The sequence below is a fragment of the Procambarus clarkii genome, chromosome 45 (assembly GCF_040958095.1).
Source record: "Procambarus clarkii isolate CNS0578487 chromosome 45, FALCON_Pclarkii_2.0, whole genome shotgun sequence".
NCBI classification, from domain to species: domain Eukaryota; kingdom Metazoa; phylum Arthropoda; class Malacostraca; order Decapoda; family Cambaridae; genus Procambarus; species Procambarus clarkii.
This window is the reverse complement of record NC_091194.1, coordinates 1,804,782-1,820,960: the sequence shown is the minus strand read 5'-3', so window position 1 is coordinate 1,820,960 and position 16,179 is coordinate 1,804,782. Positions and strand designations below refer to the sequence as shown.

The 16,179-nt window shown below is 45.6% G+C and overlaps 1 protein-coding gene across 1 annotated transcript in view; it reads left to right on the top strand.

Annotated features, from left to right (window-relative positions):
- The window catches only part of LOC138350390 (inositol 1,4,5-triphosphate receptor associated 1-like), a gene marked incomplete at its 5' end in the record, with an annotated part of 62,686 nt that overhangs the window by 14,840 nt on the left and 31,667 nt on the right, over window positions 1-16,179 (top strand). Inside the window, 4 exons of the mRNA XM_069301013.1 lie at window positions 2,870-2,936; window positions 4,686-4,802; window positions 8,408-8,794; window positions 11,322-11,431. Of these exons, the coding sequence (XP_069157114.1) occupies window positions 2,870-2,936; window positions 4,686-4,802; window positions 8,408-8,794; window positions 11,322-11,431 (681 nt within the window). The remainder of the gene's footprint in view (window positions 1-2,869; window positions 2,937-4,685; window positions 4,803-8,407; window positions 8,795-11,321; window positions 11,432-16,179) is intronic.

Here is a 16,179-nt window from a genome sequence, read left to right as displayed (position 1 = left end):
CACTTCAAGACACACACACCCCCCTACCCCCTCCTACTGCCTGCCTGACACAACCCCTCTCACATTCTAGTCAAGAATATTAAAAAAAAAAAAAATTGAAGTTTCTCGCAGTCGAGGTATTTTTTTTGTATTTTTTTGTATTTGATTGTCGTTGGGTTAGAATTGTATTAGTACATTAACCGGAGATGCGCCGCTTGTGTTTGTAGCGAGTGTTCTTGCTTCTCATCTTCTTCAGTACCCCCTCTCAACTCCCCTTCTCGTGCTATGGTCTCACGCTACACAACACCACTCCACAAAGCTCGTTTTCTGTTTCCACCTTTTATATATATATATATATATATAATATATATATATATATATATATATATATATATATATATATATATATATATATATATATATATATATATATATATATATATATATATATATATATATTTATATATATTATATATATATATATATATATATAATGTGTGTGTAATTGTTTTTTTTTCTTTTCCACATTCTCTTTTCTCTCTCAAAGAATCACACAAACTTACAAAATTGATTTTTTTCCTTACTTCTGAGCTGTGGTCTGGACGAAACGTTGTCAAGCATAACCTTGAAAGGTTTAGATCAATTATTAGTACTTAGAGAAGTGAGGACAGGTAGCTGGCCCACACAGCCTGCTCGATCACATGACTAGAACCTGCAAGTGACGAGATATAAGAATGCAAGTGCAACTGCTCATTCATCAGATGTGTACTCAAAGGTTTACGAAACCTGTACATCTATGCCTTAATTATGGCGGCTTTGTTTATATTAAACAGTTTACGAGCTTGGAAACTTTACAACCCGAGGTTATTATTGTTATAAACAACCTCATAGTCCCTGAGAGCTCATAAACAAATGCACCTTGACTGGAAAGATGTACAGGTTTCGCAAATGAATGCGTAAATGCTTGATGAATCCCTGCCCAGAGTTGTAACTACAATACTTGTGTTGCTTAGCACCGGCGTCTACAGGGCATTTCACTGCCGTGGTTTATATTGTCCTGTAGTGAAGGTGTTGCATATTCCAGCACAGGTGGTGACGAGTTTACCCTTCTTAAGGCGGCTGGACCAGTGGTAACACCACCAGTTCTCTCTGTCTCTCTCTCTCTCTCTCTCCCTCTCTCTCCCTTTCTCTCTCTCTCTCTCCCTCTCTCTCCCTTTCTCTCTCTCTCTCTGTGTTTGTCTCTCTCTCTCTCTCTGTCTCTCTCTCTGTCTCTCTGTCTATGTCTGTGTGTGTGTGTCGCGCGCGCGTGTGTCGGGGAGGGGGTGTAGGGTAGTGGTAGGGAAGGGTGTGTGTGTGTGTACACAAGGAAGGACTGGTAGTGGAGGTGGCTGCCTGATCGCCTCCCCACTAGCGTCGACCCCCCACAAGTGAGCCTTGTATGGTGGAGCTGCTCCTAATGTCCCGCCCTGGTGCCAGAGACTGCGCTCATCAGCATAACAATATTGCGTGCCGGAGATGTTAATGACCTCTGTAATGTGAATAGCAAAGGTAGATGTAACAGTATTTAGATCACACTCCATTCTATGAATGAATCGTATATATTTACCTGAGTTAGGAATATCTTTGGCCTCGACGGGGGACAGGAAGCCGGTGGCTTGTCCAAATACCCCGCCACATTGTTCCCGGGGATTTTTTTTTCTCCAGCTGAATATTAAACTGCAGAAATGTCTCGGCATTTGACGGCTTCGGTGGGTAGGCGGTTCCATGGGGTTTATAACCCTGTGGGTGAAGAAGCATCTATTGTTGTCTGTCCTAAACACATTAGTGTGTTTATCCCCCGCCCCCATGCTGGATAAACAGGTTGTATCCTATTTGAGACCAATTTCTATTTCCGACCTTTAAAGCTAATATTTCTATAGTCGATATATTTATTATACAGTGAGATAATCTATTCTGATTGTATTCTATAAGGTTTTTATATTTGAACACGATGTGTATTGGTGAGGTTTATATTGTGAAGATTGTGTGTGTGTGTGTGGAGGTTAGGTGAGAATATATTGATGGTGTCGAGTAACCTGTGTTTCACTCTCCTCCTCCTCCTCACCCCTCTGTATTATGTTGCTCACACTAGGAAGTGCCCAGGTAAGTGTGACTCTCACCCTTTTCACACTACGTACGCTGGCTTTCTCTCTCTGTCTCTGCCTCTCTGTCTTTGTCTGTGTCAATGTCTCTGCCTGTGTGTGTCTGCCTGTCTCTCTCTGCCTCTGTCTCTGTCTGCCTCTGTCTCTCTCTCTCTGCCTCTGCTTCTCTGTCTCTCTCTGTCTTACTCTTTCAGCCAGAGGGAGAGTGAAGTCTAACCAACCCAGCCACTATATCCACCTGTCTTAATGTTGCTTTTCATCCGTAAATTCGCTTATTTTATTTTATCCACCTGGGCTGTAGGAGGCTCGAACCCCGGCCCCCCCAGGCGTGAGAGGCAGATAGAGGCTCTATCCAGTAGTAGCCAGGGGGGGGAAGACGGCAGTAGTTGCGTCTGGAATCTTTTCCTTAATAAGGCTACTCATAGCTGAGTGGATAGCGCCTCGATCTACCACGCAGGCCTGGGGTCCCGGGGTTCGAGTCTCCCAGAACCCAGGTGAATGAATTGTTTATTTCCACAAGTGTGGATGACAAATTATTATTAATTTGTGGATATTAATAATTTACCGTTATTGCTGTATTACTGAATTTCTTTTAAATATTGATAATTTTGTCACTATTTTGAGCTTGAGGAAGATTAGAATTCATTGTGTTTGAGAATGAAATGTTGATTGTAGGCCGGTGGTGTGGGTGATTGTTGTGGGTGATTGTGGGGCCACCAGGATGTGTTCTAACTGCTTGTGTCTTCCAGGCCAACCACCAAGAGGACCGGCGAGGAGAAGTTACGACGAACTGGCCTCACTACCATCTCCCCTCAGGTGAGTTACTCCTCCTCCTCCCCTCAGGTTAGTTACAACTACTCCTCCCCTCAGGTTAGTTACTCCTCCTCCTCCCCTCAGGTGAGTTACTCCTCCTCCTCCCCTCAGGTGAGTTACTCCTCCTCCTCCCCTCAGGTTAGTTACTCCTCCTCCTCCCCTCAGGTTACTCCTCCTCCTCCCCTCAGGTTAGTTACTCCTCCTCCTCCCCTCAGGTTAGTTACTCCTCCTCCTCCCCTCAGGTTACTCCTCCTCCTCCTCCTCTTCCTTCTTGAGGTTATCTTGAGATGATTTCAGGGCTTTAGTGTCCCCGCGGCCCGGTCCTCGACCAGGCCTCCACCCCCAGGAAGCAGCCCGTGACAGCTGACTAACACCCAGGTACCTATTTTACTGCTAGGTAACAGAGCTAGGTAACTAACCCCTCAGGTGAGTTACTCCTCCTCCTCCCCTCAGGTGAGTTACTCCTCCCCTCAGGTTAGTTGCTCCTCCTCCTCCCCTCAGGTGAGTTACTCCTCCCCTCAGGTGAGTTACTCCTCCCCTCAGGTTAGTTACAGGTTTACAATCACTTACACAGTTTATTAGCTTTTCTCTTAGTGTAAGCAATGCTAGACATGAGCACTTAGTGTACTATCTACTACCATAACTTTATATTACAATACGTCGTTTAGGTAATGGTACAAGTTGTCCGTTGTCCAGGTCATGCATAGCTTGGTCAAAGCCCTGCATATCTTTGTCAAGGTCATGCATAGCTTGGTCAAAGCCCTGCATATCTTTGTCAAGGTCATGCATAGCTTGGTCACAGCCCCGAGTAGGTTGATCAAAATTATGCATAGCTTGGTCAAGGCTCAGCTTAGTGTAGTCAAGATTGATTTTGAACAGGTTTCTGTTTCTGAGTCAAGCTGTTATTACAGGATAATGTAAGTGTTGCTTAGTGGCAATATCCAGACCCAGGAGTCAACAACCATGACACAACCTCTTACGAAACCTTTACATCATTTCTAAATCGTGGCTTTGTTTACATGTATTCCAAAGTTTTCGAGCTTGGAAACTTGACAACCCGAGGTTATAATTGTTATAAACAACCTCGTAGTTCTTCGGAGCTCATAAACTGCATAATAAATGTAAACAAAGCCGCCATGACTGAGGAAAGATGTACAGGTTTCGTAAGTGGTTGATTGAATCCTGGCCCAGTTGTCCCGGCAGAAGATAATAGTCTCTGAATATAATATTGTGTTTTATAGGATTTTTTCATTCATTTCTTAACTCGAAGGTTAGTTACCTTTTAGGTTAACTTGAAGGTTAGACATCATATTATCATCATGTTTAGTCGATCTTTAGAGCTCAGTGATGTATAATCTTTTTAGATCAAACTAATAAGCATAGTCTGGAGATGTTACTGGTGGTTGGTAGTGTAGTTAGTTGTTGTCTATGGTGCAGGTGGGAGGGAGAGTTAACTGTTGTCTATGGTGCAGGTGGGAGGGAGAGTTAACTGTTGTTTATGGTGTAGGTGGGAGGGAGAGTTAACTGTTGTCTGTGGTGCAGGTGGGAGGGAGAGTTAACTGTTGTCTGTGGTGCAGGTGGGAGGGAGAGTTAACTGTTGTCTGTGGTGCAGGTGGGAGGGAGAGTTAACTGTTGTTTATGGTGTAGGTGGGAGGGAGAGTTAACTGTTGTTTATGGTGTAGGTGGGAGGGAGAGTTAACTGTTGTCTGTGGTGCAGGTGGGAGGGAGAGTTAACTGTTGTCTGTGGTGCAGGTGGGAGGGAGCAGTGAGAGTGAAGAGAGTGAACCCAGTGAACATGAGGAGGCGACATCTCGTCCACCCCGCCGTCAGCGACCTTTCCTGCCGCACCTTCACCAGTCCCCACGAACCGTGAGTCTTAACCCCCTCCTTGAACCCCCCCCCCTTCCTTGAACCCCCCCCTTCCTTGAACCCCCCCCCCTTCCTTGACCCCCCCCCCTTCCTTGAACCCCCCCTTCCTTGAACCCCCCCCCCCTTCCTTGAACCCCCCCCCCTTCCTTGAACCCCCCCCCTTCCTTGAACCCCCCCTTCCTTGAACCCCCCCTTCCTTGAACCCCCCCCCTTCCTTGAACCCCCCCCCCCTTCCTTGAACCCCCCCCCCTTCCTTGAACCCCCCCCCCTTCCTTGAACCCCCCCTTCCTTGAACCCCCTTCCTTGATCCCCCCCCTCTTCCGTGAACCCCACCCTCCTCCTGGTATTCCCACGTCCATGACCCCCTCCAACTACCTTGAAGCCCCCCCGTCCGAAACCAGTTCATCCTCACGTATAGAAATCATAACCTCTCACATTCGGTCATGTAGTCTGTAGTGTTTAACCTGTTACTAAAGTTGTCTAGTAAGCCAATACCTGTAAGTAATGTTTTGTGCACTAATGATTTGACATTTTAATTGTGTAACTTGTGTAATAATTCTCGTGAGGACGGTAGCTGAAATTATGTACGATGATTGCCATCTTTGGTAACGGAAACTATTATGTACGATGATTGCCATCTTTGGTAACGGAAACTATTATGTACGATGATTGCCATCTTTGGTAACGGAAACTATTATGTACGATGATTGCCATCTTTGGTAACGGAAACTATTATGTACGATGATTGCCATCTTTGGTAACGGAAACTATTATGTACGATGATTGCCATCTTTGGTAACGGAAACTATTATGTACGATGATTGCCATCTTTGGTAACGGAAACTATTATGTACGATGATTGCCATCTTTGGTAACGGAAACTATTATGTACGATGATTGCCATCTTTGGTAACGGAAACTATTATGTACGATGATTGCCATCTTTGGTAACGGAAACTATTATGTACGATGATTGCCATCTTTGGTAACGGAAACTATTATGTACGATGATTGCCATCTTTGGTAACGGAAACTATTATGTACGATGATTGCCATCTTTGGTAACGGAAACTATTATGTACGATGATTGCCATCTTTGGTAACGGAAACTATTATGTACGATGATTGCCATCTTTGGTAACGGAAACTATTATGTACGATGATTGCCATCTTTGGTAACGGAAACTATTATGTACGATGATTGCCATCTTTGGTAACGGAAACTATTATGTACGATGATTGCCATCTTTGGTAACGGAAACTATTATGTACGATGATTGCCATCTTTGGTAACGGAAACTATTATGTACGATGATTGCCATCTTTGGTAACGGAAACTAGAATTGTTATAGTATAGATTTTTAGTTTTTAGAAATCACTGTAATTATGGCGTGCGCACTCCATACACCTGTACACACTCCACACACACCTGTACACACTCCACACACACCTGTACACACTCCATACACCTGTACACACTCCACACACACACCTGTACACTCTCCGCACACACCTGTACACACTCCACACACACCTGTACACACTCCACACACACCTGTACACACTCCACACACACCTGTACACACTCCACACACACCTGTACACACTCCACACACACCTGTACACTCTCCGCACACACCTGTACACACTCCACACACACCTGTACACTCTCCACACACACCTGTACACTCTCCACACACACCTGTACACACTCCACACACACCTGTACACACTCCACACACACCTGTACACACTCCACACACACCTGTACACACTCCACACACACCTGTACACACTCCACACACACCTGTACACACTCCACACACACCTGTACACTCTCCACACACACCTGTACACACTCCACACACACCTGTACACTCTCCACACACACCTGTACACTCTCCACACACACCTGTACACTCTCCACACACCTGTACACTCTCCACACACACCTGTACACACTCCACACACACCTGTACACACTCCACACACACCTGTACACACTCCACACACACCTGTACACACTCCACACACACCTGTACACTCTCCACACACACCTGTACACTCTCCACACACACCTGTACACACTCCACACACACCTGTACACACTCCACACACACCTGTACACACTCCACACACACCTGTACACACTCCACACACACCTGTACACACTCCACACACACCTGTACACTCTCCGCACACACCTGTACACACTCCACACACACCTGTACATCGGTAAGATCTGGACAAGTTCTTGATCTGAGGTGTTGTTATTAGGAAGCTTTTGGACACTTTGAGTTTGCAGGTCGATGGTGTGTGGTGCTCACATAGAAGGCTGCTTAGTCACCTCCCAATTACCAAGCTCACAATTATGCCAAAGTCATTGGTACGAAATTACACAATGGCCACTAATTAAAAACTTCACTATTTTCAAACTTGTAATTGAGTACTTACCTGTCTCAAGGTTAATGTCGTCATTTTGAACTTCGTTACCTCACTCTTTATTACGAGAATGTACTTTGGCTAAAAAAAAAATGCACTATGGGTTTTCTCCTTGTTGAATGTCATATTAACCCAAGCCTACCTGACTTGTGACAGTGCATTCGCCCAGAACAAATAGATTGTTAGGTCAGGTTAGGTTAGGTTAAAGGGGTAAAATGTTGGGAGGCAATCACAGCGAAGTACAGTATATCATAACTACATTTATGTTCCTCGTGAGGCCACAGAGTCATTTCTATTTAAACATTTATGGAAGGTGAATCCTCAGTGTTAGTTAGCTTAAATAGTACACATTTTCTGTCGGTTTAATATGCCAATATTGAACTTCGACGCCCTGGAATGACTTTTCGGCTTGACACACCTGTGGCGTGGACATGCACTCTCACCACTGGCGGGTAGACGCGTGTGGCACTCCCATTTTTTCCTGCCTTTGGACAGGGGATAGGGACAGACTAAGTACTAGCAACAATGTGTAGAACTTCTTTGCAGATAAGAATTAGCCTGTAAATGCATTTTCAAATTTTCTGGACAGCTTCCTGTGGTGAAGTGGATAGCGCCTTCACCCTGCACACTTCCCGAGGGAGAATAGCCCTGCTTGTAAACAGATTGACGAGTCATGTACCAGGGAAAATTAGTCAGTAAGGCTTACCATAAGCTATGGGAAGGGGACGCTATGAGCCTGCTAAGAGAAGTCAGCAGTCGTCTGCTCTTGTACCCACCTGTGTGTAAAACTAGTAGGGGTAAGGCTTACCATAAGCTATGGGAAGGGGACACTATGAGCCTGCTAAGAGAAGTCAGCAGTCGTCTGCTCCTGTACCCACCTGTGTGTAAAACTAGTAGGGGTAAGGCTTACCATGAGCTATGGGACGGGAACGCTATCAGCCTGCTGTTAGGAGCCAGAAGTAGTTTGGTTTAATACCCTGAAGAGTAAAACAGAGCATTAAGAACATGCGTGAAGGGACATTGAGACAAAGGACAAATATAGGAGTGTGGGGAATGTGACACACTCTCTCCTCTCACGACACTATCGGGTTCAGACGCCAACATGAACATACAACAATGGTCGTCTTGGGTGTCAGTAAGGTGTGTGTGTTGTGATGCTACAGGACTTTGATGTGGCGCCGCTGTCGCCGCCACCGTCGCTGGACAACGTGGAGGAGGAGGAGCCACCCTTGAAGGAGGAGCCTCAGCCGCCCTCGACGCCAGAGTCCGGCTCCTCTATAACCTCAGCCGAGCTCTTCTCCCGACTGACTCAACGGACAGCCTCCGGAGGTGTGGGGTTCGGGGAGACTGTTTCGCGGCTGATGGCGGCTCAGGCCGCGCGTTCTGACGCGTGCGCCCCCACCTCCCCCCTTAACCCCACACCCCCCACCTCCCCTCTGAACCCCACTCCCCCCACCTCCCCTCTGAACCCCACACCCCCCACCACCTCCCCTGCACAGCCTACCACCACAGAGGCCTCCACGCCACACCCCGCCAACAACTCCAAAGAGGTAAACGATTTTTTGTTTAATAATATGGCTCGTGGCTTTGCTTGTGTTGTATTTCATGAGACTTCCTGATAAATGGGCTGACGCGTCTGGCATTTATTTAGGCCTTTTATGTGATAGTCAGCATGTGCTCTCAGCCTTTCAGCATCACAAGGAAGCTTTTTCTAAAATGCTATTTACTCGGACCTGGCATCAAATACCCCCAAGTAAAAATAAGTATTTAAGTCATATTCGAACCTGGCCATTTATGCAGCTTCCCTAGACTATATAAAGGATTACATAGTTTCTCTTGACACACACTTTGTAACCCTTCATATAGTCTAGGGCAGGTGTATAAATGTCCAGGCACCTTAGTATCACACAGCTGGCTCTTGACACACAATGTGCAACCCTTCATATAGTCTAGGGCAGGTGTATAAATGTCCAGGTACCTTAGTATCACACAGCTGGCTCTTGACACACACTGTGTAACCCTTCATATAGTCTAGGGCAGGTGTATAAATGTCCAGGTACCTTAGTATCACACAGCTGGCTCTTGACACACACTGTGTAACCCTTCATATAGTCTAGGGCAGGTGTATAAATGTCCAGGTACCTTAGTATCACACAGCTGACTCTTGACACACAATGTGCAACCCCTTCATATAGTCTAGGGCAGCTGTATAAATGGCAAAGGAAGAAAGTGTGGTGATGAAATAATTCTGAACCAGCTGTGTTAGCAAAATCCTCATTTCATAGGATACAGGTTCGTCATGCTACATACAACGCCAAGGGTTTAAATTCCGAGCCTCTACTGACTGTCTCTGCTTGTGTGGTTGGGTTCTAGCTGCTGGGCCGGGCTCTATAATCTTACATTGTCTGGGGTTCACTCCTGATACCGTCCGTTGGGTGCACTTTGACGCATTGCAGGCAACCTTTGCCTCTTTACTGTCGGTCTGGGTTGCATAGGCTTTTCACAGAAAGGAAATACAAATACACTGAATTTATATTGCATGATCCTTTTTTTGGGCCTGGCACGGCCTATGGATGTAATTTTCATAGGTTGTATGGCATTGTAGGCCTGTGAGGTGACTAGGCCGTGACGCTATCTGGCGTCGAGGGGAGTGGGGGGGGGGGGTCTGGCGCCCCAAGCCCCCCCCCCCCCCCCAAAAGCCTGGCTTGGCCCCTGCACCCTCCTACCCCCCCCCCCCCCTCCTCGTGTGGTGGTGGCGTGTGCTTAAATCTTTCAGCATTGATTAATTTAATTTAATGTAGTTTCCTGAGTATAGTAATAGTATCAGTAGTCATAGTAGTCAGTTGTAGCAGTAGTCGTCACAGTATAGTAATAGTGAAGAGTGTATAGTTGAGGTCGTGTCAAGAGGTTATCATTGACTACTACTAATAAACGTAATGTATACATACAACATACACTACACTGAACAAGCGGGTATACAGGGGGGGGGGGAGGCTAAAGTCATTGTTCATTATATAGTCACAATCTTCACACTGTAGTCCTTGTGTAGTTATAAACTCTACAAAATTTACCTTTATTAATTTATACTGGGAAAAGAATGGCATAATGGTAGTCATATTATAACTACTGTCATTATAACTATGGTCATTATACGGACGGTCATTATAACTGAATTATATATAAACACTAGAAATGTCTATTGATATGATGCCAAATAATGGAGATAATGATCTGTGTGTATAGCCGTGTTGGGTGATTGTAGCCGTGTTGGGTGATTGTAGCCGTGTTGGGTGATTGTAGCCGTGTTGGGTGATTGTAGCCGTGTTGGGTGATTGTAGTAGTGTTGGGTGATTGTAGCCGTGTTGGGTGATTGTAGCCGTGTTGGGTGATTGTAGCCATGTTGGGTGATTAACATAAGTGATAGGGTACCACAACAAGGCTGGGTGGAACCGGTTTGTAAGGAGTGAACTGTATTTCTTTGCACTGAATATGGTGAGTCACAATGAGTCCTGTACACCTGGTCTTGTGTGGTGGTGTGGATGACTGCTGGAGTAAGGTGGTGATGGTGGTGATTGTTGACCAGACCACACACTAGAAGTTGAAAGGACAACGACGTTTCGGTCCGTCCTGGACCATTCTCAAGTCGATTGTGAATGGTCAATCGACTTGACCATTCACAATCTCAAGTCACAATCGACTTGAGAATGGTCCAGGACGGACCGAAACGTCGTCGTCCCTTCTACTTCCAGTGTGTGGTCTGGTCAACATACTTCAGCCACGTTATTGTGACTCATCGCCTGCACATGGTGGTGATGCTGTATGATTGATATAAAGGTACAATTCGTGTGTATAAATATCATATCCTTACTACATTTCATGTTTTTCTGACCTGATGCCTGAATACTTCATATCAGAGCGATGACAGTGAATGACACGCGGTGGTTACAGTGTGAGTGGGGGGGGGGGAAGCACTGTAAGTTTCGGCTACAGTGGCAGGAAAGTGATTCACAGTAGAAAAGTTGTTTTTAACGTTACAAGTTTTGTGTAATGTTGTTCTATATGGTTTGTGTTGTACAGTGTGGCGCTGGCGGGCGAGGGGAGAGGTCCAAGTCCTGCTCGGCCGTGTTCCCCTCTCTCCAGGACAACCATCTGCGTGCTGCCGGCCTGGCCAGGGACGACCCCGTACCGTGAGTACCACCACTACCACAACCCACCACCACCCACCACCACCACCCACCACCACCCACCACCACCCACCACCCACCACCCACCACCCACCACCACCACCACCCACCACCCACCACCCACCACCCACCACCACCACCACCCACCACCCACCACCACCACCACCACCACCACCACCCACCACCCACCACCCACCACCCACCAACCACCACCACCACCACCACCACCACCACTACTACTACTACTACTACTACTACTACTACTACTACTACTACTACTACTACTACTACTACTACTACTACTACTACTACTACTACTACTACTACCACCACCACCACCACCCACCTATACCTCCCACCTAAACCAGGAATTCCATTACGAAGCATTTTCAACCCCATTTGCTGTGCTTGGTAATATCTTGACTACCCAACCACCATTGTGTCTCCACCTACACGAACACCTCCCACCTTAACCACCTACACGAACACCTCCCACCTTAACCACCTACACGAACACCTCCCACCTTAACCACCTACACGAACACCTCCCACCTTAACCACCTACACGAACACCTCCCACCTTAACCACCTACACGAACACCTCCCACCTTAACCACCTACACGAACACCTCCCACCTTAACCACCTACACGAACACCTCCCACCTTAACCACCTACACGAACACCTCCCACCTTAACCACCTACACGAACACCTCCCACCTTAACCACCTACACGAACACCTCCCACCTTAACCACCTACACGAACACCTCCCACCTTAACCACCTACACGAACACCTCCCACCTTAACCACCTACACGAACACCTCCCACCTTAACCACCTACACGAACACCTCCCACCTTAACCACCTACACGAACACCTCCCACCTTAACCACCTACACGAACACCTCCCACCTTAACCACAATCGCAATTTCTACCCCTACTACCACCCCCCCCTCATTATCACCACTACCCGCACTAATTTCATCATTCACAGCTTGGTGTGTTGCATAATACACGTGTGTGTTGCATAATACACGTGTATGTTGCATAATACACGTGTATGTTGCATAATACACGTGTATGTTGCATAATACACGTGTATGTTGCATAATACACGTGTGTGTTGCATAATACACGTGTATGTTGCATAATACACGTGTATGTTGCATAATACACGTGTATGTTGCATAATACACGTGTGTGTTGCATAATACACGTGTATGCTGCATAATACACGTGTATGTTGCATAATACACGTGTATGTTGCATAATACACGTGTGTGTTGCATAATACACGTGTGTGTTGCATAATACACGTGTATGTTGCGTAATACACGTGTATGTTGCATAATACACGTGTATGTTGCATAATACACGTGTATGTTGCATAATACACGTGTGTGTTGCATAATACACGTGTATGCTGCATAATACACGTGTATGTTGCATAATACACGTGTATGTTGCATAATACACGTGTGTGTTGCATAATACACGTGTGTGTTGCATAATACACGTGTATGTTGCATAATACACGTGTATGTTGCATAATACACGTGTGTGTTGCATAATACACGTGTATGCTGCATAATACACGTGTATGTTGCATAATACACGTGTATGTTGCATAATACACGTGTATGTTGCATAATACACGTGTGTGTTGCATAATACACGTGTATGTTGCATAATACACGTGTATGTTGCATAATACACGTGTATGTTGCATAATACACGTGTGTGTTGCATAATACACGTGTATGCTGCATAATACACGTGTATGTTGCATAATACACGTGTATGTTGCATAATACACGTGTGTGTTGCATAATACACGTGTGTGTTGCATAATACACGTGTATGTTGCGTAATACACGTGTATGTTGCATAATACACGTGTATGTTGCATAATACACGTGTATGTTGCATAATACACGTGTGTGTTGCATAATACACGTGTATGCTGCATAATACACGTGTATGTTGCATAATACACGTGTATGTTGCATAATACACGTGTATGTTGCATAATACACGTGTATGTTGCATAATACACGTGTATGTTGCATAATACACGTGTATGTTGCATAATACACGTGTATGTTGCATAATACACGTGTATGTTGCATAATACACGTGTATGTTGCATAATACACGTGTGTGTTGCATAATACACGTGTGTGTTGCATAATACACGTGTGTGTTGCATAATACACGTGTGTGTTGCATAATACACGTGTATGTTGCATAATACACGTGTGTGTTGCATAATACACGTGTATGTTGCATAATACACGTGTATGTTGCATAATACACGTGTGTGTTGCATAATACACGTGTGTGTTGCATAATACACGTGTATGTTGCATAATACACGTGTATGTTGCATAATACACGTGTGTGTTGCATAATACACGTGTGTGTTGCATAATACACGTGTATGTTGCATAATACACGTGTATGTTGCATAATACACGTGTATGTTGCATAATACACGTGTATGTTGCATAATACACGTGTGTGTTGCATAATACACGTGTGTGTTGCATAATACACACGTGTATGCTGCATAATACACGTGTATGTTGCATAATACACGTGTGTGTTGCATAATACACGTGTATGTTGCATAATACACGTGTATGTTGCATAATACACGTGTATGTTGCATAATACACGTGTGTGTTGCATAATACACGTGTATGTTGCATAATACACGTGTATGTTGCATAATACACGTGTGTGTTGCATAATACACGTGTATGTTGCATAATACACGTGTATGTTGCATAATACACGTGTATGTTGCATAATACACGTGTATGTTGCATAATACACGTGTATGTTGCATAATACACGTGTATGTTGCATAATACACGTGTATGTTGCATAATACACGTGTATGAAGGGTGTCCTACACTTCAATTTAGCGCTTTAAATTGTTTTGTTCTGTTGTATGGATCACAGTATAACTCTACCCCCCCTGTGGGGCTTTTCCCACAGGGGGGGGGGAGAACTTGGTCGCTGTAACCAAGGTCTGCAACACGCTACTGGTCGCTGTAACCAAACTCTGCACCACGCTACTGGTCGCTGTAACCAAGCTCTGCACCACGCTACTGGTCGCTGTAACCAAGCTCTGCACCACGCTACAGGTCGTTGTAACCAAACTCTGCAACACGCTACTGGTCGCTGTAACCAAACTCTGCAACACGCTACTGGTCGCTGTAACCAAGCTCTGCACCACGCTACTGGTCACTGTAACCAAACTCTGCACCACGCTACTGGTCGCTGTAACCAAACTCTGCACCCCGCTACTGGTCGCTGTAACCAAGCTCTGCACCCCGCTACTGGTCGCTGTAACCAAACTCTGCACCCCGCTACTGGTCGCTGTAACCAAGCTCTGCACCACGCTACTGTTCGCTGTAACCAAGCTCTGCAACCTCCAAGTTCGATCATGGTATAATTTAAGGAGGTTATGCAGATTATTCGCGGAACACCTCTAATTATGCACTACCTGGCCGGCCCCCGGCCCTCATACACCAAGGTGCAGGTATTTGACTCCTAAGGGTGCGTGTGGAGTCCTGTACAACGTCGATGACGCAAGCTCACGACCTTAAATGCGTCGTGTTGAGAGTTCCAAGATAAACGTGGTGGTGGTGGTGTCCCTGAATTGTTTCAAGCGCGGGTTGGACAAGTATATGAGTGGGATTGGGTGGTTATAGAATAGGAGCTGCCTCGTATGGGCCAATAGGCCTTCTGCAGTTACCTTTATTCTTATGTTCTTATATAGACGAGCATTAAGAAAGGGAACAGGAGGAGGTCAATGGATGCCTACGAGGCTCGTATATGCAACCTATGGTATGTATAGCTATTGGTAAACTGACTTACTGTGTAATGTATGCTATGTTAAACGAATGGAAAGAATACAAGCGTCTTTGTGTCCTGCCTCGGGAATCGAACTCCCTTGGTTTGAGCGGGTAAAGGGAATGGCTTTGCTTAAACTAACAGGAGGGTAGTTGTGTGTCGGGGTAGACAGTCGTCCCTCAACCGTCCCTTAGCCGTCCCTCAAGCGTCCCTCAGGCGTCCCTCAGGCGTCCCTCAGGCGTCCCTCAGGCGTCCCTCAGGCGTCCCTCAGTCTTCCCTCAGGCGTCCCTCAGTCTTCCCTCAGGCGTCCCTCACCCGTCCCTCACCCGTCCCTCAGGCGTCCCTCAGTCGTCCTAAGGCTGTGGTGAAGTTCGTGGTTGTACTACCACTCCCCTAAAGGGATAGTACTTATAACAACCATTTAGTCAAACGTACAAAAGTGGACTGTTGGACTAATTATTTAATTATCCCAAAATGGCATAGTAAGAAAATCGGGGAGAGGGAGGGGGGGGGGAGGGGAGTAGTAAGTGAAGAACTTAACCTATGAACCGTGATGTTATTCATACGTCAGGCTGCGAGCAGCGCCCTCCAACAGTCTGGTTGACCAGACCACCACCAACCAGGAGGCCTGGTCAGAGACCGGGCCGCAGACACGTAGAATCTCTGAACCAACATGGGTAACCGCAAGGTATCCAAGCAATACTAGGCCTAATATATATATATATATATATATATATATATATATATATATATATATATATATATATATATATATATATATATATATATATATATATATATGCGAACAAGCCTGAATGGTCCCCAGGACAATATGCAACTGTTTATATATATATATATATATATATATATATATATATATAT